This window comes from Maylandia zebra, linkage group LG9 (assembly GCF_041146795.1).
Source record: "Maylandia zebra isolate NMK-2024a linkage group LG9, Mzebra_GT3a, whole genome shotgun sequence".
NCBI classification, from domain to species: Eukaryota; Metazoa; Chordata; class Actinopteri; order Cichliformes; family Cichlidae; genus Maylandia; species Maylandia zebra.
This window is the reverse complement of record NC_135175.1, coordinates 24,368,503-24,395,268: the sequence shown is the minus strand read 5'-3', so window position 1 is coordinate 24,395,268 and position 26,766 is coordinate 24,368,503. Positions and strand designations below refer to the sequence as shown.

At 42.0% G+C, this 26,766-nt stretch overlaps 1 protein-coding gene and 1 non-coding gene across 5 annotated transcripts in view; one reads left to right on the top strand and one right to left on the bottom strand.

Annotated features, from left to right (window-relative positions):
• The first annotated feature begins 6,133 nt into the window (after nt 1-6,133).
• Nucleotides 6,134-26,766, top strand: part of myom1b (myomesin 1b) — a 42,458-nt gene continuing 21,825 nt past the window's right edge. For 2 of the 4 annotated variants that reach the window (XM_004546885.5, XM_004546882.5), the window contains exons 1-19: nt 6,134-6,286; nt 6,650-6,863; nt 8,592-8,726; nt 8,845-9,019; nt 12,101-12,258; nt 12,406-12,498; nt 14,014-14,102; nt 14,344-14,385; nt 15,594-15,608; nt 16,111-16,272; nt 16,402-16,563; nt 20,958-21,099; nt 21,327-21,526; nt 21,734-21,787; nt 22,115-22,239; nt 22,364-22,547; nt 22,765-22,939; nt 23,017-23,138; nt 26,425-26,442. In XM_004546885.5, coding sequence (XP_004546942.1) covers nt 6,712-6,863; nt 8,592-8,726; nt 8,845-9,019; nt 12,101-12,258; nt 12,406-12,498; nt 14,014-14,102; nt 14,344-14,385; nt 15,594-15,608; nt 16,111-16,272; nt 16,402-16,563; nt 20,958-21,099; nt 21,327-21,526; nt 21,734-21,787; nt 22,115-22,239; nt 22,364-22,547; nt 22,765-22,939; nt 23,017-23,138; nt 26,425-26,442 — 2,203 coding nt within the window. In that variant the 5' untranslated portion in view covers nt 6,134-6,286; nt 6,650-6,711. The remainder of the gene's footprint in view (nt 6,287-6,649; nt 6,864-8,591; nt 8,727-8,844; nt 9,020-12,100; nt 12,259-12,405; nt 12,499-14,013; nt 14,103-14,343; nt 14,386-15,593; nt 15,609-16,110; nt 16,273-16,401; nt 16,564-20,957; nt 21,100-21,326; nt 21,527-21,733; nt 21,788-22,114; nt 22,240-22,363; nt 22,548-22,764; nt 22,940-23,016; nt 23,139-26,424; nt 26,443-26,766) is intronic. The other 2 variants (XM_076888211.1, XM_012917933.4) reach the window with 2 other exon arrangements.
• trnar-ccg (transfer RNA arginine (anticodon CCG)) lies at nt 8,085-8,157 on the bottom strand. Its single transcript has one exon. It is a non-coding gene; the product is annotated as a tRNA-Arg (tRNA).

Here is a 26,766-nt window from a genome sequence, read left to right as displayed (position 1 = left end):
TCAAAGCATTGATGCAGCACAAACACAGAAGATAAAAATAGCCTCAACAGATCCCCTGATATCCATACAGTGGGAATTTCCTGGACAGCTAAACTCAGTTCATTGCTGTGAACTGTCTTTCTGTTCAAATCTTAGTGAGTCAGAGTAATATTGTGGTTAAGCAAATCATTTCTGTTTTTGAAGTGGGAACCCCACACAACACTAGAAAAACCTCTCAGTATAATGTACCATTACACCAGAGCTAACCATAACCTCAAAACTGTAACCTTGAGTTGAATACACCTACACCTTTGTGGTCATTCAAACGTGTCAATAATACAAGACTTCACAGGCTTTATATTTACCAGTTTTGTGCTTTACTTACAGTCATAATAACTAAGTGCAAACTGTTTCAATAAGGTGATAAAATCAACTGTATTCTGTAAAACATATTTATGTAGACTATGATACTCTTCATATACCATGGGGACTTCACTGTGCCAATACAAACTTTAAACTTTCAAACAAGCTAGTATTTTGAGGAAGAGTTTATCAGCTGTGGGTGGCAGCTGTTTGGTGAATGGGGCTTATTTTCAGGGCTATTTAGATGTTTTTGGTAGGAGATACTGAGCAGCTACATGCTGTTCTTTGATGCTCAGTCATACGCACTAATTATGCAGTTTACTGTAGCTTGTGGTGTAACACAGCGGCTTTAAAATGTAGCATTGGTGAGTATGGAGGGGATGATGAAGGTCTGTGTGTAGAATATAATGTAAAAGGATAATTAGAAAAAAAAATACTATAACAGTTCTGTGCAAGCCAGATGAATCCAACAATGGAGGGATTTTCATACTGTTTGAATACTTAAGAAAATATGAATATGAACTATGAATTTATATGTGGCATGGTGGAGCAGCGGCTAGCACTGTGTTAGCTCCTAGCAAGGAGGTTCTGGGTATGGATCTGCTGCCATGGTCGGGTCTTTAAATGCTGGTTTTGCACATTTTCCTCTTCAGGTACTCACACTTCTTTTTTTTTTTTCTTTTTTTTTTTTTTTTTTTTTTTTTTTTTTAAATGACATCAGAAACAGCAGTATGCGACATTACGTGATGGCAGAGCTTCAGTTCATCCTTTGTCATTTTTTTTTTTTTTTTTTTTTTTTTTTTTTTTTAATAAATAGGACAGGGGGAATGAATGAGAGAGAGAGGGGGAGAGAAAGAAAGAAAACCCAAGGGGAGAAGAGACGGTGAGAAGGGGGGGGAAGAGAGACAAAAAAAAAAAAAAACTCCTGGGTCACCTGTATGGAGAAAAAACAAACAAACAAACAAACAGAGGAGACAGCAAACAACAAAGAGCAACATAATAATAGAGAAAACAAAGCACCATCACAATAAACTAGCTAGTCATAGATATCAGTATTTACTAAGTAATAAACGATATTGTGCAGCACGCAAGATAGACAGCGCACAGTGTGCTTTGAGGCAGCAGCCAAGAAAGCTTTAGTCCGCGTCTGTGAATACCCATGTGTGCATACCTGTGTGGATCAGCATGCTTGCATTCCAAAGGTTTCTCCATGTAATGATCTGCTAGGGAGTGTGGGGGGGCCACAGCCCCGTCCTCCAGGGTGTGAAGCGGGTATGGAGGAGATCAAAACTCCAGACATCCAGAGGACCCCAGAACACAAGAGACCATGGAAGACCAACAGAGGGGCAGCCGCGCCACTGTTCCAGTAAGAGCTGAGGAGAGTCCCAGATGAGGGCTCACTCAGCAGCCGCGGAGCAGAAGCCAGGGGGGGTTGCAGTGACGCGCCCGTGAGCTCCGCCGGCCCCCAGCTGCGCCTGAGTGACCGAGCCCTAGGCCGAGAGGCCGGGGGCACCCCACCTCCAAAGGGGCCCGAGCGAGCCCCAGGCCCCAGGCCCCGACAAGCGGCCGCCAAGGAGTGAGCCGGTGTGTACCCGGACGCCCACCCCCAGACACAAAGAACCACCAACACACCGACACCTGAGGGAGTCCGCCACCGGCAGGGGAAGTGGTGGTGGGTGGAGATAGGCCTCCAAACCTTGGAGGGCCTGAGGTGTCCCCAGAGAGGTGGCGTCTGATACCCAACCTGACATATAGACACAGACATACAGGCACACACAGACACAAACATCCATTCCCACCCTCATGCTCTCATATGCACTCACTCCACACTCAACCAACGTGGAGACAGACATAAAGAGACGCTGTACACACAATCACACTCCCCAAGCGTACTCTACAAACCGGGTCTAGGTACCCTTGCCCCTGGAGGGGGGAATTGCACCCAGACCCAGGTGGTGTTACCCTTTTCCCTGCGGTGGGGAGAGGCAGACCACCCCGACTCCGCAGCAGCAGGGAGGCCCCACACCCCAGACCGCAGTCGGACGGCCAACTCCTCCTACTAGCCCCCCCGCTCCAGCAGGCCGCAGAGAATGGGGGTGGGAGAAGACTCCAAACCTCCCTCCACCCGCTCATTGTAGTGTTGATGCATATGTGTTCTAAGGTGCAATTAAAACCCAGGAGGGCATGGAGCTACCTGCCAAGGAGCAGCAGGTAAGCGCATGGTCCCTCCTGCTAGCCCTCAATGACTAAGTGTATTTAAAATTGAGAGGTGGGCAACGACGTCAGGGGTGAGGTATACACCCTGATGGTGATTTGGACTCCGTGATTGTGCCCACCCCCAAGATCCTATATGTATGTGTAATGAGAGTGTGAATAATGTGAATGTCTAAGTTGTGGGATAAAATTGAGGCAGAGGCAGCCAGAAGGGGACAGGGGGGGGGGGTAGCCTCCTCTGCACCCTGGTGACATACCCCCACTCCAAGGCCCTGCATGTGTGGGTGGTTGTGGAGGAGCGGGAAGAGGGAGGCAGCTGGAGATGGGGAGGGAAGGAAGGGAGGGGCAGGTAACCCCTCCCTGGGGCCAGCTCCCCCGCTGACCCCAGTAGGCACTCCCACCCTCCGCGACCCGCCAGGGAAGGGGGGCCCAGGCCCATCAGACCGGGGCCCAGTGCAGTAGCGCCCCCCGGCTCCACAGAGCCCTGGACAGTCCACCCAACCCCACCACAGAGAAAACTGCACCCACCCCACCAACCACACATCTTCCAGACTACATAAGACGGTAAACGCCCAGGCTGAGATCTTCCTCCACCTCTCCTGTATCTCCCCCTCCTGCAGAGAGTTCCTGAGAGAAGAAAGCTCCTGCCAGATGTGACCATCCCCCCCACCAGTTGAAGAGCCCCCCAGGCGGCTCGATGCACCGGCGGCACCCTGCTCCAGGGCCGGGCCCCCATGCACCCACCCGCCCACAACCCCGGCAACACACCAACCAGGACCCGAGCCCCCGAGGCCCGGCCCGGGCCCCCGCCCAGAGACGGAGCACCCCCAGAACCTCACGCCCATCCCGGACCCACCCAGGGGCAGCCAGGTTGCCAGGTCAGTAACCCACGTCCGTCAGCACAGACCCTCCCCTAGCCCCGCTGCACGCAGCCGCGAGGAAACAGTCACCTGAGAGCCAACAGAGCCCTCAACCGGACGTGACCGCTACCCCGGGTTGAGCCCCCCAAGGAAGATGCCTCCGGGGAACCCCCCGACGCCCTAAGCCTGTCCCTACCCCCTCACCAATCACAACAGTGAAGGCGGGACCAAACTATGACCCCCCACCCCCACTAGGTGATGGAGCTGATAAAAGGGGCCCAGAGCAATTGATCTGATGTGGTGGCAGAGGCTGTGTCAAGACTAATGTAATCTAATAGATAATTTCTATATTGGTTAGAATTAAGATTATTTTTATTTTTCCAGTTCATGAGGACTGTTTTCTTGGCTATGCATAGGGCAGTGAAGATCATATGGGCTATATTCTTTTCTGAAGTGACATTATCTAAGCTGCCCAACAAACACACTAAGGGGGAAGTTGGAATGTTACATTTCAGACATTTTGATAAGTCTTCACATATCTCGCGCCAAAACTTTTGCACTGGTGGACAGAACCAAAGAGCGTGGATGTAATTGTCTGGTGTATTGCCTTGACAGTGTGAGCAGTTGTTGGAAGATGTAAAGCCCATCTTAAACATCCGATGACCTGTATAGTGCACTCTATGAAGTATTTTGTATTGTATTAATTGCAGACTGGGATTTTTAATTAATTTAAAAGTTTTTAAGCAAATCTGAGACCAGAAGTTTTGGTCTAGGTACTCACACTTCTTCCAACTGTACAAAGACATGTATGTTGAGTTCACGGGAGCTTCTAAATTGACTGCAGGTGTGAATGGTTGTATCATCAGCTCAGTTAGACCTGTGTTGAACATTGGCCCAGAAAACTGTGTCTGTGCACACAGTAGATCGTGCCATCCTAAAATGCAGAATCAAACTTTATCGTGCAAAGAAGCCAAATTATGTGAAAGTTTCAAACAGTTCTGTGCTGAGACACATCAAAATTTGAGTTCTTTTTTGAAAAACATAGACATCACATCATCTAGACTAAAAAGGAGAGAAACCATCTAACTTGTTATTAGCACTCAGTTCATTAAAATGAAAAAAGAAATGTAATTTTCTTTATCTTGTTGAGAGGTTTTCTATTGAAACTGAGGCCTCGATACAAAGTAAACAAGACAAGTTTGACTGAAAAGAGAAAATCTGCAGATTCCCTAAACAGCACACACTTATGAAATACACACTTGTACACACAAGTTATAATAAACTGATTAAGACTAGGCAAATTGAAACAATATGTTAATTAGTTTGAACTTTGTCCCTATTGCCAGTCTTGGCACCCGGGGGTCAGTCCGCCAGGGCCTCCGGAGTTTGGATGGAGTTTGAACTTTGATTTAATGCATAATGAAAAGTTGTGTTTGATTTGATTTGGAGCTGGATGTTCACACGTGAAACCAGTCGCAGACAAACTTGCTGTTTATCTGATGATTTCTGCAACTCCCTTGTTTTTCAGTTAATGCAACCAGTTCAAATCTATCACCTTGGAGGCTTGTTTAGTGGGTAAGCTATTTTCATTAGACAGAATGAAGTACTGTGACCCTGCTTAATGTCTTGTACTAGCTCCCTCAGTGTACAGAGGTGGGCTTATCTCTTTTAATGGGCTCACACTTCATGTTGCTGCCATAATGTTTAAGGTATGCTGTCATGCTGATTGCTGACCGTATTATGTTGAACACTGATGAGTGAGAGCCAAAAAGGAAAGAATGGTCAGAACAAAAGCCCCTGAAGTGCCCACTGACATGATATTTTTGCCATGGAAATTGTCAGATGTTTGACCTGAAGTCAAATTCCAGAACAAAGTCCAAACACAGATAGAGCTCAAATTATCTCCACCAGGCAAATGACGTAAAGCTCACTATATTTGCATGTAAATAGAAACATGTTAGTTTATGTTTATGTGCTCTATTAGCCACTGGATTCTGAGTTTTATTTATTTGACCTTCTTAGTAGCTGTTTATGAGCAGAGTGACCAAGAGGAGACACTCATGCACTTCTCCAAATGACAGTGACACTGAAAGAGAGAGTGACAAAGAGACATTAACTGGCATTTGTTGTATGCAATGAGCATAACAATAGCATTGCTAAAGTTAGCAACGGTCACAGCTGAGACCGCTACAGTCAAAAGCCAAGATAAAAAGCTGCTGGAGGCTAACCAGCAATGCCACACTTTGGGCTTTGAGCCATCACAGTCTTAACAGACTTAAAACAAAATTAGAAGATATCAGACACTGACTAAAGTATACTGAAAAACCTTGGGAACCTCTGGGGAAGCTTGGTCTCGAGGAAAAGCTGGTTGATGAGGTGCTTTGGTGGTGTGGCACAATTTCAATTTAAAAAAAAGTGGTAGTAAATATTTAAAAATGACAAATATAAATAAGCAGCATTCATAAATACAAAACATGTAAAAAAATTAATATTATATAGATTTAATGCAACACTAAAAGTGATATTAACAATTTAACCTTGACATTAATTGGCAATTTAAACTTCAAACACTAGCCTTGTATTTACCTGCATATCAAGCCCACTGGCAGAGACCTGCACCCATAAGTGTTTTGCACTATGGGAGTTGACTTACCCCCCAGCTCTGCTCCTAGCTATATTTATCTCCACTCTCACCATAAAAGGCTGTGACTGCTGCTTGGACTCTGACTAAGGCCAATATTATTTTTGTTGTGTAGACCGCAGCCGTGTGTGTGCCTACCTGCGGGTTTGCTTGGGATATCAAACTTAAGAGTGTGTGGAGTTGGACCATCTTTTCATTTAAAGCTTAGAATTGAGAGAGTTTGTCCAGAGTAAGTGACTACTTTGGGGGTAAGATGTGATATGCAAGGTTGTAGTTGTTGCATATGTCTGTGTAAGCATGCCGAGAAAGTGCCTGATTGCCTGAAACTGTATATCATGTCTTTGTAGCTGATGTTGCAGGTTTGATTTGAAAGGTTTTATGATGGTTCCCTTAAACTGTCTTTGTTGATCAAGAAACTATTTGTAGTTTTTGGCCATCATACCTTTAGTACACTTAGTACAGTCTAATTTTTTCCACTATGACAATTAGATTAACTATTTATGTTCAGCAAAAAGAGTCAAAAAGCTTGCTGTGAACCTACCCTGTATTGACAGTGAATCCACATGCTCTTGACCACTAACTAACCTGACAGACAAGCAGATAGACAGGAAGAAACTCGGAAACTCAGGGCTCGTGTGAGGAGTGGCCTGCAGCATGTCTGGATCTATACCGTTCTACCAGAAGCACCATCTCCACTATGACCGCGGCTACCGTAGCAAGGAGACTCAGTCTAAAGTGAGTCAGTACCAGGCCAGCAGCAGATACAGTGCTAGCGGCAGCGCCTCTGCCGCCACCAGGAGCAGGGGGTAAGGAGAAGGAAAGGGAGGTGGATCAACTTCATCAATCCTTTTTCTTTATGACAGGAAAGTCCTACTACCTCCCTAACACCTACCCCACCCCAGCTGATCAAGTTCACCTCCATCACCCTTGTGAGATCACCTCCCTGACACAACTCTGGGATCGTCTTTCCTTGACACCAAGTAACCATCTTACTCCCCCATGAGTTTTCTTTCACCTTGATCGCCCCTCAAACACACCTGAGGATTGAAAACAGCTTTGAGTCCTGCATGAAGCCCTGTGCATGTAGCCTGACAGATGTCCTTTGTGTTTTCATGTATGTTGACCAAGTCTTACCTTTAACACAGTAATGTGTCTAAAAGGACTACAGGAATTTCTGTCACCTTTAGAGGAATGGCATTCGTTAGAAAGGATGCAACGTTATGTTATATTAGAGCTATATGCTATATAAATTGACTGAAATAGCATCTTGACCTGTGTATCATACTAGGATGAAAATAAGAAGAGATAGTTTATCAGTCTTGTTCGTTTGAAAACTCATCCACTGTGCCGTGAATCTTTTTAATTAGTGAGTGTGGGAAACTTGGCAGCTTCTCTTTATTTTTAAGAGGCATAAGGATAGCTGTTCATGAGCTGCTGATTTGTCATCAGTTCACATTTCCTGACATGTAAAGTTTGGAGTATATTGAGCTTTTCTATCCAGGGAATACCAAAGCTCCCATAGTGAGCCTATCTATTAGGGTATCTGGCAAATCCTTAAATACTCTGGCCTGGAGAGTGTGAACACATCAGAGGGCTTAGATTTTACTATCTCATCTTTCCCTTCAGGCAGCTCACCAGACCCCAGATCAGTGCTGAGGGGAGGCAGGGAGCATTGCTTTTATGGCAAAGATAGGATTGCATTTATGTGGTTATAGGAGTTTCTTGTAATATGGGATAATCTTCATATCACACCCTCGCAAATTCTATGAGATTTTCCAATTAAAATCTTGGAAATGGTCAGAGGTAAAGGGACACTGACTCAGATAGACATAGGAAAAATGAGGGCAGCTGTCCTACTTGCTATGCCATTCTGTGAATCCTCAAAAACTATTCAAAGCTATAGTGTTGACACTGGACAGATTTCCTTACCTACATCAGGATATTTCACCCTATGAGCCACAGTCATTTCCTGAAAGCAGTTTGTCAGTAATAAATGATTCTAGCATAAACATTACAGAACAAGATTACGACCCAGGTGGGACTTGAACCCACAATCCCCAGCTCCGGAGGCTGATGCCTTATCCATTAGGCCACTGGGCCACTGATTGATTGTAAGCTCTACGTAAACTAAAGATGGATTTCTCACTTTGCCCTAAATCTTTCTTAGAGAAACATGAAATGTAGTATGGAAGTCAGTAGGACAGCTGGGTTTCACATTTTGGTATGCACTGAGATACCATCATAGATGAAGGACACTCATCTGTTAATGACCGAATACTGGCTGCTTTTAGTGGTCGTTAGCGGTGTCAGTATTGTCTTTCACATCATATGGTTGTTATAGATGTTGAAAACTTAATAACTGAGGTGTGCAAAGCTGTAAAAAATAATTACAACTAAACCATCTCCACTACTTTCCAACTGAATTTTTCTCCACATCTCATCCACCCCTGACCTTGGCTTTGTCCCCACATTTTTCTGTTGTTGGTTGCACTGTCTGGCTGTGTGCCAGGCTGATGGTACTCTGTATGTCTCAGACTTAACGTGTCTTCGCACTCTGGCCTGGAGGAGAGCAGACTAAGCCCCTCACCCAAGAGAGCCAAGCCAACTTACTTGGCTGTGGATAAAGACAACCAAATCATCGGCTATGTAGTGCCTATCTTCAGGGGCAGGTAATAACTATCCCTCTATGTAGAACTGGAAATCCAAGATTGCTTTTCAACAGCCTAAAGTTTTAACAACATGCCTTGCTTTCACGTCCATCCCTGGCTCTGCTTTGCTGCCTCCTAGTCAAGAGTTTGCTACAGGACTTTCAGATACAGAGGAAGCAAGAGTGAGAGACACTGCTGCATACATGGCCCGCAGGGATTTGTTCACCAGTGGCCTGGAGATGGAGAGGTCTGAGCTCATCTCCAGGAAGGAGACCATGCGCGAGTCGGCTGAGCGCATCACTCTGAATAAAAGGGTCAGTTCTCACTGTTTTGAGATCACACAAGGCAGCCGTGCTGTTCTTTAAAGTTTTAAAGCAAACATGGAGAACTGCTTAGAATTTTACATCACAGAAACGGGCCTTAGGTTTGGTCTGTTTGGTTGTTTGTATGCGCTTGCAAAAACCTGCATACTTATTTTTTTTGTAAATCAGTCTTCTTCTTGACATTACAGACTCACTTCTCACATTTAAGGCACATATCATAGTCCATAACAGGGTCATAGAGTGTATCATGGGTCAAGGAAATGCCTGTGTGGCATTATAATGGCACATATCTTTTGCAAAAGCCCAGAAAAATGTTTCTTGAGCCTGGATTATACTTTCTGTTAGTCTGCTAGGGCCCACTCAGGTCCACTCTGGTCAGAGTGATGCAAATTTCATCGTCAAATGGTGAGTGCAAGGGTCTATGCGGACGTCTATATGCCTGCCCACTTTTTGTGACCACGTTGACATCTTTGAAGAATTTACATTAGAATGCACCAGGAAGCTGTCCAAGTATAAGCTAGGCGTTAGCTTTGATATCACAAATAAGCATTATGTATTTGTGATGTTACAGTAAACTTTAGGACATGCCAAATTTGCTTTTGTACTTTTGTAATCACAGTACAGCCATCTCAGTCGCTGGGGAGTATATTAGTGAATAATTCTGTAATTCTGCTTAGATAATTATAAGCTAATATTACTTACTATCAGGTTTCACTTTACTTAAGAGAACACAAAAATGGTAGTTAATGGTTAAATAGTGGTTAAGTAATGAGTAACTACTGAATAACTGTTAATTCTTCTTCTCTTCGCATTGCTTGGCATAACAGAGGAAACATGGGGTAGTGGTAGAGCTGGGCGATATGAGATTTTTTCATATCACGATGTGTTTTTTTCATTTCAGGCGATAACGATATCTATCACGATATAAGCCAAATAACTATATTTGTAAGATTTAAATGTGCCGTTGCTCACAAGTAAAATGTGAAATAATCAGCAGCTTGTTTTTAAATATTTATTTCCCATAATAAGTTCAACAGGGTAGATGTACTTAAGATGTACATGAGACTTTTTCAGATAAATAAAGGCAAATATTGCAAACTACACAAAAGGCAGCCGCTAAAGCGTTTAAGTTTCAAAATAGAACAAACGAAACAGACTAAATTGTCAATTCCACTTAGAAATAAAGTATTAATTCTAAAAATAAATCTTAGTTTGTTTTACAGAAGAACAGACAAAACTGACTAACTTTTGTCAATATCAAGTAAACTGAGAACTAAAAGGAAATTCTCAATCTCTCCTTGTTGTATAGCTGAGCTTTTCAAACAGTTGTAACAGTTACTTTAGTCTGACAAAAGCCGAATGATGAATTAGCGCTTCCAGTCAGAGACTGAGGCTACGTCCACACGTACACGGGTATTTTTGAAAACGGAGATTTTCCGTTTTCGTTTTAAAAAATAATCTCGTCCACACATAAAGGCAGAAATGAAGGAAAACGCTGCTATGAACATGCCAAAGCAGCAGGTGGCGCTAGATTCCTAACCGTGCAGAAATGTTGGCCAATCAGAAGTCTAGAAGCCTCGGTGGGAAAAAGTAAACAAAGCTGGGGCATAGAAGCAGAACCGAGTCGTATGTATGGAGGGACAGTAACTGTGTGTATATGTAAGCATTTAAACACTGCAGAGAGTAGAATTAACAGTATTGTAGAAATTCATTTCACCGAAACAATAACGTGGCGCACAGTGTGACGCATGCACCAGTTTATTGTATTTCCAGACTTGCTTTCGGCACAATTTACAGTGCACGCTACTCTGTTTTTTGTCAGACTTGAAATAGCCGAAATACCTTCACACTACGGAACTTCTATGGCTCTTCCGTTCGACAATCTCTCCGGCATTGGAACCATCATCTGTTTTCTCTTCGGTCACGCTCGGTTGATTTTTCTAGTCTGCACACTCATTTCCTCCATTAGGCGCTGGCTCCATTACCCGCTGGCTGCTTCCCAAACAAACACACGTGCGGCTTGGCACTTGTGCTGTACGTAATAAGTCACGCGACGTGACGCTGCGGCTGTGATTGGTTCGGCTCTGCGCTACTGAATTTGGATCGGCTGACCTTTTTTTTTTTTTTTTTTTAAGAGGACAAGAGCGGCGAGGTCTATCGCGATAGCTTAATTTCTCTATCGAGTAAAAGTTATATCGCGATACATATCGTTATCGTTCTATCGCCCAGCTCTAGGTAGTGGTGAAGTAGTCCTTAAACTACTGAGTAACAATTAAGTATAACATTTCCATTGTGTTGAGTTATATTTTACTGACATAATGTGATTAAAAAAAGAAAAAAAGATTTTGGCTGTTAGTTAAAAGGTTTTCCAAAGAAACTCAAGATAGGTGAAGTATGCTTAATCCAAATGAATCATCTGCACCATTCATCTGTGCTTATATATTGTGCTTTTATTGCTCATTACTTGTGGGATCATAGTAGATCATCCTCTATTATAATATCACAATAAATCCATATTCTAATGCCAATATCAGGCCACAAAGCACAACAATATTTATTTATTGTAGCAAAACTGACCATGGTTGATTGCATCAGTGCTTGGGAATGTAAAGTGTCTGTGGCTAAGTGGTTGTTATTACTACCCCTTACACAAGAAAGTTATTTATGTGCCTGGATGATTATGTGAATTGGTACCCAGCCATTCAATGAGCATCATGAAAAACCACACTTACCCCCTCACTGCATTTATATGCCTCCCCTGCCGCACAGCCTTACTACTGGGTGACAAATTCTTCAGGAGATCACGTTTCTTCGGACAGAGGGAAGCAGTGTCTCATTGGTGGTATTATGTGTTGAGATACTGGATAGTGAACAAACAGACAAGACCTCAACACCTCATCTTTTCACAGGACTAAGGAAGAACACATCCTTACAGTTGTAATGTGTGAAGATAATATCTAAAGTAGATGTGTTGGTTTTATTTAAATGTATCTACAAGAAAATGGTAATTGTGGAGCACGTTGTGGTTGGTAGAAGGTAAAAACTGTCCTGAGTGATTTGCTCTATCTTTAGATCCATGAACACGAGGAACACTTCAAGCGTATGAACGAAGACAGCCTGATGCACGCCCCAGAGTTTGTGATTAAACCTCGCTCCCACACTGTGTGGGAGAAACAGTGTGTGCGGCTGCACTGCACTGTCAGTGGGTGGCCCGACCCACGGGTCGTCTGGTAGGTCACCAACTACACGATCTTATGTCTTTCCTCTCTGTTCTTTCAAAAAATGATCTTTATCCATTCCATCTAGATCCATCTAGTTTTTAATGTTTCCTCGCTTGATTTTGTTTTATTCTTTTCAAACTTTTTTTGTCTTTCAAGGTACAAAAACAATGTGGCGCTTGATCCGCTTGCCAACCCTGGCAAGTACAAAATTGAGAGCAGATACAGCGTGCACTCACTGGAGATTAACAAGTAGGTCGTTTCTCCCATCCACAGTACTTAAAGTAGATGTCCACATACATTTTATGCCATAAATTAATGTCAATACACATCATCACCTTGAAGATTTTCCAGTGAGCCCTTTGAAAGAAGGTAGGGTATTTTCATGCAACTTGTGAATCCCAAATAGTGCTATACTACAGCTCTGTATATTAAGTTTAACTTAAAAACGTAACCAGAACATCATGGAAGTTAAGATGTTAGACATTAAGATAAAATATATTAGTCAAAGAACTTGTTATGATTACATACTGAAAATAAAGTTTATTTAATATCTTCACTGTTTTCCAGTGACTGACACAAAATTGGGTTGAAATAAAGAAGTTTGTTGGGGGCAAAATATGATAGGCTGACACTGATGTTCCTTGGGCCTCGGTTTGTAGTATATGTATTAAAAATACTTTGTTAAAATTAAAATATTTACTTTGAAATTTAGGATTCTTTAAACTGAGTGTTATTTTTTAAAGTAGGCATCTTGCCCTGGATTCAGCATTCAGCCATATATGGACTTATGTGTAAATGACTTAATCTACAGGCCCAGGGTCTTGATAACAAAGAGGTGGTCTAAGGATAGCTAGTCTAAGATAGTAGATGTAGCCGTATTATGTAGAAGTTAGTCTACATCAGATGCACCCCATCTCTGAGTTGAGCTTCATGTTTGATCACTTGTAGCACAACAATTCACTAGCATTAAGATTACATGCAGCTTTAAATATAAATTCAACCACTACTACAAGCTGCTATTCAGTTTAACGGATATCTGTTACATTCAGTGGACAATGTTAAAATGTTTATCTAATAACATGGCCTGTTTAATAATGCATCATTCAAGCTAAAAATGCTGCTAATGCTAGCAGGTTCAGTGAGCAAGCTGTACTCTTAAACGTTATGAGCATAGAAGACATACACAAATACTTTCTAGTGCAGGCTAATTAAATAGTATAAACTTGACTCACCAAATCACCAAAACTGGAGGACTTTTAGGACAGCCTATATCTGTGTGTTTTCTGTAATTTTATACATTTATCTCTTACAGTTTAATCCCAAAGCAGCATTTCTTTATCACATAGAAAACCTATGATGTGCTGTTGAAATTGCATTTTCTTAAATTAAAACATCTAGGGGGAAAAAGTGTCATAAAATTGCTTTACTTTATTTATTCTTTTTTAAACTACTGCTTATCCATCAAATTAGTTAACCTTTCTTGCTAGTCTGTCGGCACGTCACACATCGGATCACTTCATGTACAGAAAGCCACAACACCTAATGCGTGTGACATCACCAGCGTGTCTATTTTTTGCCAGAGTATTTCTGGCCAGGAGTGATGGAACGTTTTACAGTTGGGCTCACATAGTTGGTATTATTTACATGGCTGAAAGGAATTAGGTTGAGCTGGGGGGAGGGGCACCGTACACATGAATCCTTAACATAGTACACCGAACATGTGCATATCATGGACATTGATCAGCTGATGCTCTCCTCTTTCAGATGTGATTTTGATGATACAGCTCAGTATCGTGTCTCTGCCATGAACTCCCAGGGAGAGCTGTCTGCATTTGCCTCCGTTGTTGTCAAGAGTAGGTTTCACCCAATTCCACAGCTAATGCCAATATGCTCATGATCATCAAAAACATATATAAAAAAAAAACTCAAGAGTAATTATATTTTCCTAATTAACTGTTTAAAATTAGTGTGTGACAACTTAAATTTGCATGTGTGTGAAATGAAAACAAAAATTCTCTCCATCAGTGTGATAAAGTCATACAACAATCTGTAAATGTGAAATGTATTAAAAGTGCCTCCTGCTGTTCTTCATAGGGTTCAAAGGTGAAATGGATGAGTTCCTGCCAGCACCCAGGCGTAAGTTGGAATTTACTGCCAGTTTTAATTCATGAATGAACTTTTTTCAGGCCACTGGAAAGTAAAATATGTCAATAAAGACTCTAAACAGCAAATTGCTATACTAGCAAATAAGCGGATTCTGAACAACATTTATCTTCTTTTATAAAGTCCTTTCATTGGAGCTGTGTTTTGGTCTCCTCCAGTCTTTGGAAAGAAATGATGCAACAGTTACGCTACAGAAAACAGTGGGTGGAGATCTTGGCACGGCCAAAATGACTGGGATCATGTGCAATGAACTTGTGATCTTGCTGCTTTTAAAATGGTGGTTATGAACATGACGATTAAGGCCTGTTAAAACACTCATGGTCAGTTGTATTTAAAGCAAGGTTGGTGCATCCAAACAGCAATAAGATAAAATCAGTCTGCTATTAGTCTGCAGTCAAGTATCAAGCTGGTATTTGAATGCAATCTGCTTTTGATAACACAGCAATTAACTGATACATCAGCGAAAGTCACAAATTATTTTTCATTTTTCAAATGAGTGTAATTCAGTTTTATTTATATAGTGCCAAATCACAACAGCAGTCGATTCAGTGCTCTTTATATTGCAAGGTAAAGGCCCTACAATAATGAAGAGAAAATCCCAACCACCAGAAAACACTACTCTATAAGCAAGCATTTGGCGAGAGTGAGAAGGAAAAACTCCCTTTCAACAGGAAGAAACCTCCAGCAAACCGAGGCTCAGGGAGCCATCTGCCTCAACCAGTTAGGGCTGAGGGGGAAGAGACAGGACAAAAAACACAGTGTGGAAGCAAAGTTCTTTGAAATTTGTATATCTATTGCCTTCTACTTACACAAAAATTCACATCAGCTAATTACAATCAGAGTCCAGTTGGCCATTACAACTACTTGCAATCAGTTTTTGACATTAAATGAAAAGCAAAGCAATCACTGGGAAAACGCAGATTTTTTCCTTCTGATTGCCATTTTTTTCCATGGTGTGTAACTGGGCATGTACCATACAGTTTTTTATTAATGAAACAGATGCCTGCAACATGATTGATGATCGTCCAGTGAGTCCAAATGGATTTAAAAGCACAGCATAGTAAACAGCTGTGTTATAAATCTAACTAACCCCAGTGGGGAGCAGGGTGGTGGGATGTTTGGAGAAGAACAATGGGCGCTATTGCATTAACATTTTTGTTGTTGCTTTTTTGACAATGCAGGGGCCATTACTGAAGGTAACAGGGTGTCGGGAGTGTGGTCTGAAATCGATTTTCTCCAAGCATGGCCGTTTTTGTCTGAATAGAAAAATCCACAGTAACATTCATAATAGTCTAATTAAACTGCAGATAGTAAGTGTGCAAAAATGTACTAATTTTTTAATGCATGAAAACATGAATTATTTCAGCAGTTGTTTTTGTGAGAGCTGCAGTGAAGTTTTAGAGTCCCCCTTTTGGTCTGTATTTGTGTTTTTGCCCTTTATCCTTTTACATCTTATACACGCTCACTTTTCCACCGTTTTCCATCTGGGTGCAAAACTTTGATAGTTGATGTGTGCAACACCTGTAGTTCCACTTAATTCAATCTCAGTAGTCTGAATTTGCGAGATTCTTTATATATATTTGTGTGTGTGTGTGTGTGTGTGTGTGTGTGTGTGTGTGTGTGTGTGTGTGTGTGTGTGTATAAACTGTTTAATAATGATACCAGCCAGTGACTTTGTTGTCACATCCTTTTGTATAGTTGGCCCAGTTTCCGAGTACGGCATCACCTTCCAGACTCACATTGTTGATAAATTCGGTGTATCGTTTGGAAGGGAGGGTGAGACCATGAGTCTGGGGTGTACAGTCATCATCTACCCTGCCCTGCATCGCTACCAGCCAGAGGTGGAGTGGTATAGAGATGGTAGGAAGACTTACTGTGATACTGAACAATGCCCGTAATGTACAGTTCTTGTAGATTTAAATCAGTTGTTCTCTGTACTGTAATATGTTTACTTCTCACCTTGCTAATACTTAATGACCTGCACTCCAGATGTTCTGCTGTCTCCCTCCAAATGGACTCACATGCACTGGAGCGGAGATCGAGCCACCCTGACACTCACGCACCTGAACAAAGAAGACGAGGGCCTCTACACCCTCCGCGTCACCACCAAGTCTGGATATGAGACCTACTCAGCCTACGTCTTTGTCAGAGGTAGGTACATCCTCGCTGAACGGTTTCTTGTCATTAAGTCATAATTATTCTATTCAGATTATCTTTTGACTGATTTAGAAATTAGGCTTTATCTTCATCTGTAAACATGCCATTTGTTTGGTCCTATGCTGCCAGCTGAATCTGGCACACATGCACAGATTCACAGAGCATGCACAAAAATATCCTCCAGCTTTAATCTCAGCTGTTTTGTCCAAATAATCTTAATAATTCAGATCCAGGTTTGAGTTTTGAGTCTAAACTAGCTAAGCTCTGAAGGTTGGTCCTGCTGACCAACCTTCATACATCACACAAGATTTAGTATATTAGTAAAATTATAAAAACTAATGTTATATATCTAAGATGTGTTCACATAAATATTTCTACTGTAGTTCTTTTACATTAGTCAAGTGGATTTCCTTAAAAAATGTTTTTAAAGCCTATCAGATCTAGATCAAAGTCACAACAGATTAAACCCTGGCACCCGATGATGCAATGGCATCTAAAAGTCAAAGTGTTTGGATGTTAGTGATGGTTTTAAATAGGATATCTCTAATAGATACACCACTGAGTGGCAACTCTCTGGCATCTGTTTAAATAGCATGGAAAAATAGGTCACCACAGCTTATCTTTGCTGCCTTCAGAGACAATCTGACCTTTGAAGCTTCAGCTTCTACATAGGAACCATGCTAAGTATGAGGAGGCTGAAAAATATCCTGCTCATTCTTCTGTTATAGTTCAGGGTCATTTGGTAAAGAAGAATCCAGGTACAGTCTCCACAACAAAACACTAGACGATCATGGCTGCAGCCATGCTATTCTTAGAGAGCCGGTGCTTAAAGAATGGAGAACACAAAATTGGTCCAAAAACCTCTCATGTTCAGCTGTTTTTTGTAAAAATATAACAATGTTAGCCTTTTCTGCAGCTATGGGGCATATATGGTATCACTCTTGGCTGGAAGCAGTGCTTAACCCTCCTGCCATCCTTTAAAAAACTCACACCCATCACCCTAGGGACCATTCTCAGCCACGCCATAAAAAGACCATATATCCATATTTTATTCCACTTTAAATTAGCCAACCTTGTAAAACTACTTCTCCCTGAAATATTCATGTAAAGTTTTAATTATATTTTCGTTGTTTTAACCCTTCAAATCCCAGTGTTATTACATGAGCGCCCTGTGTTATAAGCCCCAAAAAACAAAAAACGAAACTAAATATTTCCACAAAAAACCAGTTGAAGTAATATGTGATTGTCATTATAAGTAGGCCTTTAGATGGACCAAAGATTGGCACCAACATACATTTTGACCTGCCATTATTTTTTTTGCATTTTTTTTGCAATTTAAAAATTAAAACTTCAAGGCCCTGAGTCTTCATTGACATCCAAGAAAAGAAGAAAAAATAAAATCATATGATGATAATTTGGGGTTGAAAAATAGCGTTTATAATGGAAGTCAATGGGCAGAAAATGGTCCCCAGGGTGATGGGTGTGGGGATTTCTGCTGCTCAGCCATTTTAGGCTGATTTAAGGAATTCACACTGGAATATTAACATTGACAGGTAAAAACTATCCTGTGGCAAGTTTGGTTATATTCCACTGAACACAGTGGAAATGGCAGCCATTTAACACATAGCAGTGGCACAAAAAGGTCCCAAGAAGGCAGGAAGGTTAAACAATGGAAAAAACACAAACTTTGTCCTAAACCTCTCATGTTTAACTGTTTTCCACTTTTTCTTTGGTCATTTTAGCCTTTTTGGCCAGGGTGAAGGGAGTATCTGCCATCAAACAAGAGGACAGCCGCATGTAGCTATGATGATGTTTGCTAGTTCACCTTACCTGCATTAATGTAATAACGTGGTTAGCCTACTCAACGTAAATTAGCTACTCACGCAGAGAAGAACTGCTGCTGCTGCCACCATCATCCGTCATCATTTCTGCTACACTGGCAGGGCTAGGGGCCAGGACTCTCCTCTTCGTGTTTTTGGGGGATGTTGCATAACAGGCAACCCACCGGCAGTAGATGTGCTCGGTGTGAGGTCTCGCAGCAAGCTATCAAATACGGCGCATTTCTGGGCTTTTAAAAAAAACGCTATGCGTCGCCAGGTGTTTCATCGGATTTGAGGTGTTACCTCCTTTGACAGTATCACAGTATCAGCTTAAAGCACTTGTTGCAGGCTGCTGAGTTTGCATATTTTGCTATGAAGTACAGCCAGACTTTTGACCGCTTCGCCTTGGACATTTTTAATCTGTAGCTCTGCTCTAACAGAACGTACGTACCTGGCCCCGCCTACTATCCTCGGAAACGTAAAACGATTGGCTAGAATCAGCTCAGGAAAAAAAAGCACCGAAATAAAGCACCGAAATGTGCGCTGCTTTTCGGTCTGGTTACTACCGTTTATGTCAGAACTGGTGCCATCATGGCACCGGACACCGGTACCCATCCCTAATGACAAGTGAAATCTCCTGCAGCAAGCTTAAACATGTGAGAGGTTGATCGCGCAGAGAATCGCTGACCGTTATGTGTGTGTGCGTGTAAAAGCAGCAGGATATATATTTTAGTTCTGCTGAGCCAAATAAGACAGGTCAGGGTGAAGAAGTAACAGCCAAAGAAAAGCTTACCACAAAACGGAAAAGTTATGACAAATCAGACTATAAGGCAAAACGAAAGTGCAGCTTTATGGTTTCATGGACAAAAGAATTTCTGTGGCTGCAATATGACGAGCTATATAACCGGGGCTGCACATAAGTGGTCCGCAGGTGAACATAAGTGGTCCGCAGGTGCGCATTCGCTGTCAAAATAAAAAAAAACGCGCACAAGATATGAAGTTGCAACGCGTGTTTGCATACATAAGATTTTCTGGAGGAGGACAGACATTTGTTTAGAACTCTTAAAGATGTCGAAGAAGCTCCTTTAAGCAATTACTTTGGTGTTCCTCTACCTCCAAAGAAATGTCAGAAGGAGTCCGAACCACAAAAGAAGCACGTATTCTCGGAAAAGTGGTTGCAGGAGGTGAGCTGGCTTCAAACAAATGATGAACGCACAGAGATGTGGTGCGGAATGTGCCGTGAAAATCCCACTCTAGCAGACAAAAACAGTGCTTTTTATATGGACGCAAACGCGCGTTGCAACTTCTCATTAGAACCCATGAGAAATGCAAGAAATGCATTATTGCTCAGTCTGCAATATCTTTCCCAGAACAAACACCAATTGCAAATAACATACTAAAAATAAACCTGAAAAATCTATTTAGAACAGCGTACTATGTTGCAAAGAGTGAACTACCACTGGCAAAATTTAGCAGACTTTGCAAACTTCAAAAAGCAAATGGCCTCGATCTTGGTTCCACTTGTCTCTTACCCGTGACTTCAGTGGAAATTTCAAATTCAGGATCTGACACAGACTGATTCATGTCCTACACAGTTCTTACAAGTTCATAGAAATTTCTGTTCAATTAGAACCAAGTATTTGAGTTGATGATTGTAATTTTTATACAATGTTGTAATTTGTTTTTCAACAATTATTATACTTTAATGTATAATATTGTAAAGGAAACAAAACATCAATCACAAAATTGCTCTCTTTTTTATTCGGGCTACTTACATTTATTTTGGGCTACCAAAAACTGAAGAGTCCCTGCCCGAAGGGCTACCAGGGATTTTGAAATTTTGAGAGCCCTGAGATATATTTATTTTTTTAATTACTTTTGTTTCAGCAACATTAAATTTAAAAACTGTACTTTTGAGTTAAAATATATATTTATAATTTTAATAAATGACAAATTAAAAAGGCATGAACATTTTTTTTGTATCGAAAAAATATCGAACCGTGACACCAAAGTATCGAACCGAACCGTGAATTTTGTGTATCGTTGCACCCCTAGTAAATATCTGCTTTAAGGAGGAACAACAGATTCATTTCAGTGCTCTCTGGATAGCTGTGTGAGCCAATGAACAACCAAAATAAAAAACAAACACAAAGTGAATATTTAATTTTACAATATACAAGGATGTAAATTCCAGACGTTATTCCCCCACATATCCAGTTTAAAATAAATCTGTCTCTCTATTCTAAAACCTTTGTCTCTTTCCTTAGTGTCCTGACTTTACCTACAGATGACAGGCATGTTTGCTTTATTTAAAAGTCACCTCTTTTATCCCTTTTCCCTTCAGCGCAGGCTTGTGCTAATTCTGTCCTCCTGCTTGACCTGAAATATTCCTGGCATTGAACCCTGCAGCTGCAAAGTTCACCCACATGGTCCACTCGCTATAAATCAAACATCCTGTCAATTTATTGCAAAAATAAAGCTGAGCTAAAGCTGAATAAAACAATAGAACGTGCACGTTCAGAGAGCGCGCTCATACTGTCCTGATGATATTCTTCTTGTATCTGTTAGATGCTGATGCTGAGGTCGAAGGAGCTCCTGCAGCCCCTCTGGATGTGCGCTGTTTGGATGCCAACAAGGATTATATCATTGTTGCATGGAAGCAGCCAGCTGTTGATGGTGGCAACTCCATCCTGGGCTACTTTGTGGACAGGTTGGTCAATGCGTCGCTTCCTGCTACTCTAACCTCCAAAGCTAAACTGGATAGACACCACAGAATGAGCTATCAATGCAAAACATAAAAGTCTTTCTCAAGTGAATGTCAGAGGAATAAGGCAACACAATGTTGGTGATAACATGACTAACAAGTAGTCTTTAGGTGTTTGAAATAAAATCAAAAGTCTGAATGTGACATACTAATATTTTAATGTTTACGCACAGGTGTGAGGTCGGAACCACTCACTGGATTCAGTGCAATGACACCCCGGTGAAGTTTGCCCGATTCCCCGTCACTGGTTTGGTGGAGGGGCGCTCTTATATCTTCCGTGTGCGCGCTGTAAACAAAAGTGGCATAAGCCGCCCATCCAGAGTCTCGGAGCCAGTGGCTGCAATGGACCCAGCTGACCGCGCCCGCATGAGAGGTAGTTGACACAGAGAGGAATTTGACTGTATCGTGAATCAAAGCATCCAATGCACAAACACTCTTAAACATATTTAGGGATTTTGAAGAATAAAAGATGTAGTTTGGGCATTAGTTTTGGCACTGGAGCAAAATATAGAAAACATTTAGCTCACAGAAAATCGCAGGACTGACAATGTGTCTGTACTGATCTACTACATGTTTGCAGGTACTTCTGCTCCCTGGACTGGCCAAATCATTGTCACGGAGGAGGAGCCTGCAGGTAGGAGGTCAAATGCTTTTGCATGATGATTTATATCAGAGAGTGACTCAAGTAGAAGGGGATTATAAAATTCTCCAACTCTGAGTCCACCTGATTCAGGCTTATTAACCACATTCAGGGAAGAAGAAGCACCTGTGCTTTTTCATTTATGCTCTATTTATTATCAATGTAATTATTAAAAAATAATAAAGAAGAAAGGAATGATAACATTTCTTGAATAGATGCATTTTCCAATAAGTGGTGGATGTGATCTTAATACATCCATCTGGTGTTGAAGGGTCAATCTTTCTTTTTTGGAGACTTGACTCTTTCCCTTTTGACCATCAGAGGGCATTGTTCCCAGCAAACCCTGTGATCTGCAGGTGACAGAGGCAACCAAAAACTATGTGGTGCTGAGCTGGAAGCCACCCGGAGAGAAAGGGCTTGAGGGTGTCATGTACTATGTGGAAAAGGTAAATTATTCCTCCACTTTTCCTCAGATGCACTTTAACTAAACGTTTCTGTTTTCCTGCATATGAGATTGTTACATTGCCTGAGTTTCAGTGACAGTGTGACGTTTTCCTCTTTGCCCATCAGTGTGTTTCCGGTACAGACAGCTGGCAGAGGGTGAACACGGAGATCCCAGTAAAGTCTCCTCGCTTTGCGCTGTTTGATCTCGCAGAGGGAAAAGCCTACCGCTTCCGTGTCCGCTGCTGCAATTCTGCCGGTGTTGGCGAGCCATCTGACCCGACTGAGGCCACCACAGTTGGAGACAAGCTTGGTCAGAAGAGAGATAAACATAAACATAGAGAAGATTAGCTCTTTTAGATATTAAGAATCTTATTTGTCACACAATGCTATCAGGCAAACTGGTCCCAGACCTGTTTTGCAGTCATGACTCCTGCATCACAGATCTGATGAAACTGAACATTTGCACGGTACAAATATATTATGTTAGCACTGACTCAGCCCCAAAATGTAACTATTCTTGTGTGCAGATATCCCATCTGCCCCAGGAAAGGTTATTCCCACCAGAAACACGGACACGTCAGTTGTTGTGTCCTGGGAAGCGTCTTGCAATGCCAAAGAGTTAGTGGGATACTACATCGAGGGCAGCATTGTGGGGAGCAACGTGTGGGAGCCCTGCAACAACAAGCCCGTGAATGTCACCAGGTAAAAATGACCCCTCTTGTTTTCTTTCAGCAATTTCTGATACAAATTCATGGCTGCTGCACTTTCTGCATTTACAGGTTCATCTGCCACGGTCTGATCACAGGAGAGAAGTACGTGTTCAGGGTGAGGGCGGTGAACGCTGCAGGGATCAGCCAGTTCTCCCAGGAGTCAGAGGCTGTGGAGGTGAAGGCTGCTATTGGTGAGTACAGTGGATCCATCACATCTAAATACAACAAAGTAATGTAGTAATCAGAGGACGTTAATAATTCCAGTTTACTGCTATTTAGATTAAGATTTGTTTAGAGATGTTAAAAAAACTAAACTGTTGGTGTTATATTGTGCATTTCTGAGCCAGTTGTGCTGGAAATTTCAACAAGGCACACCTCTTGGACGCACTGAACACCACAGACTGATCACTGCTATCATTAGCAGACTCTCTATGTGGAAGAAATAATGCAACAAGCTGATTTTTCTTGATATTTTACCACGAATTGTGTTGTAGGCTACGGTTCTCTTGAAACATGTCTTCAGCTCCCACACTTTCTCCACCATTGTTCCACTCTGTCACCCTGTCACATTATTCTGCACTGTCGTATGCTCTACCTACCTCCTACCCTGTCTGGCCACATCTCCTCTAGCGCCTCCTCCTCCCTGCACAGCCTGAGGCGGGGCTGGGGGTCAGGACTTGTAGACTTCCTCTAATTTGGGTCAGTGCGATCCAATTCAGCGGTCGTTACAAAGTAGCTCAGTGTCACACATCACCACTATCACCACCACCTCCCCGCATCTCCCCTATCCTATCTCGGGCACAGGATGTGTCGGCAACCCCACATTAGAGCTAAAGGTACCACCATTCGAACCCCCCCTGTTATCAGCTAGCAATGTTATTGTTCCGTTGATCTGATTCTTTATAACTCAATATTTTTACATTATTTCATTCAACTCAAAGTCAATAAACTGCACCCTAACACGTACTTTGCATGCCAGCAACAGAAACAGTGTTACTGTTTTAATAATGATGCTGTTACTAAATTCCTGCACGTGTTCCCTAACAGTAACATCTCTCTGCATTAATACTAACACAACTTTCAGCCTTTGGATGTCACTCATTCACTCGCTGGCTTTGCGCTGAGCAGCATGCTTTGTTATCCCTTGTGAAACACTCTTAGCAAGAATGCCAGTGCACATATATTTTAAGAAGAAAGATGTGTTGTTGATGACACATCCTTTTCTGCTGGAATAATGTGTTACTTCAACACAGTCTTCAAGGCTGATTCATCATTAGAAAAACGAGTTGTGATGCTCATATGTGCAAGGAGACAGTTACTTCAGGGTCCTTAGGGACTAGTAAAGCGCTATATAAATACAGGCCATTTACCATTTAGTTTAACAAATAGATGCCTTACTGTGCCTGAGACTTTGCTGCTTAACTAAATTGTGCCCATAAGAGGAGGATTATGCTGGTTTTTGAAGGAAACCATGAACTTTTGCACACAAACGTCAGATTTGGGCATTTTCACAATCAGAATAGTTTTACTTTCTTAGAACAAAAAAACTAAGATGAGATTCCAAAGGAAATTCTTTTTGGGGGGTATTTTACAACTGTTACTGAAACCACACAGACCGATGCAGCAAATGCAAATAGATTGTTTCAGCACAACAATCAGCAGTTTTTTATATGACAAACCTATAAATTTATACAGCCCGAGTTCCCAAAAAGCTGGAATGCTGTGTAAAACCTCCATTAAAAACAGGATACAATGATTTTAAAATCTGATAAAACCATATTTTATTCACAATAGAACATAAAAAAATGAGTGTTTAATGTGAGACATTTAATTTCATGAAAAATATTAGTTCATTTTGAGTTTGATGGTAACAGGTAAGTAGTATGACTGTATAAAAAGATCATCTTAAAGAGTTAGAGGTTCTCAAAAATAGAGATGGGTCAGTCAGTCAGATCTGTAAGATAAATCGGTGTACAACTTGAAGTCAAAAGATTCAGAGAGTGTGGAGAAATCTGGATGTGTGCGAGCTTCAGGCCCTCAAGTGGCACTGCATTAAAAACAGACATAATTCTGTCGCAGGTTGGCCTCACTGAAATCACTGTCTGTTATACAGGTCACTAAGCAGAGCGAGCTTGTTATCAGTGCTCAGTTCAAAAGCCTGCATCTGTGAAGGTATGGAGGTCCATTAGTGCCTATGGAATTGGTGTCTTGCCCATCTGGGAAGACACTATAGATGCTGAAAGGTATATACAGGTTGTAGAGCAACAAATATTCCCATCCAGATTCTTTTTCAGGGAAGCCCTCGTGTATTTCAGCAAGACAATGCTAAACCCCACACTGCATCTACTGAACAACAGCATGGCTTCATAGGAGAAGGGTCGAGGTGCTGCCTTTCACCAAGTCAAAACATATTCAACACATCATGAAATGAAAAATACAGCAAAGAAGCCCCAGGACTGTTGATCAGCTAGTGTTCTTTATCAGACAAGAATGGGACAGCATGGCCCTGTTCCAATTTTTTGAGATGTGTTGCAACAATCAAATTCAAATTGACCTTATTTCTTCTTAAAAAGGCACTTTTTCTCAGTTTAAACACTTGACATTCAGTTCAATTCTATTCAATTAAGTTTTATTTTTATAGCGCCAAATCACAACAACAGTCGCCTCAAGGCGGTAGACCCTGCAATAATGCATACAGAGAAAAACCCAGCAATCATATGATCCCCTATGAGCAAGTACTTTGGGACAGTGGGAAGGAAAAACTCCCTTTTAACAGGAAGAAACCTCCGGCAGAACCAGGTTCAGGGAGGGGCATCTGCTACGACCAGCTGGGGTGAGAGAAGGAAGACTATGATCTACTGTGTATAAAATACAAATTTATGGGATTTGTAAATCAATGCATTCTGCTTTTAATTTACATTTTTTGGTACTGGAATTTTACAATGTGCCACCAAAACACTGAAATAACCTTTGAGTTCACTTGCAACTGAAGGAAAACTCAGAGTAATTAAAACACAGCACTACCACCCGTGAATTAGATCATGGTGTGCTGTTACATTTGGTCTCGATATACAACTTACATCACTTTTGGAGCTGTAATCTAAGAGATGATGGAATCTGTTGGCATTGTTTCTAAAGTCATGAGTTTTTTCATTAAGGGCCAGAGCAAAGCCGCGCACCCACATTATTGGCCGGCTGTTCTGTGTTACGTGCCTGCGTGCTCTCATAATCCCAATTGAAGCCTGCTAACATGGATGTCACCTGCTGGTCATCTTGTCTTCATTTCCACTTCCAGTCAGATGAAGACATTGTTTTGTATTTGACTGCCAGTTCAGCAAATATTGCTTTTTAATGTTTTTGTGCTTGTTTCTTCTTATTCTGTTCTCTTAATGTGGTGCGATTGAGAAATGAGCTGTGGATGGATTTGTGCCTGTTTTTAAAAAAGCTTCTTCTGCTTTTCTCTGCTAACACCCGTAGGGGGCGGCATCCTACACGGTGTGTTGCCGAAGATGGGGCCGGGGGGTAACGTGGGACAACTAACTGAGCACAGGCCACGCTGGACGGGAACGCATGACACTGTCCAGTTCCCTCCCAACACTATGCAAAAGCGCAATAAAGCTCAAGCTGACAGTGAATCCAGGGAAGGGGCCAGGGCTGCTAGCTCAGACCTCACAGACCCTGACCCCAGGGAGACTAAAAACAAGTGGGGCAAGAGAGGTGATGGGTCCCGGGCCCCTGAGCTGGCAAAAGACATGCACTCAGAGCCTGTGTCAGGCCCAATTCCTGAATCACATACTGACACAATCACAGCTGCACACT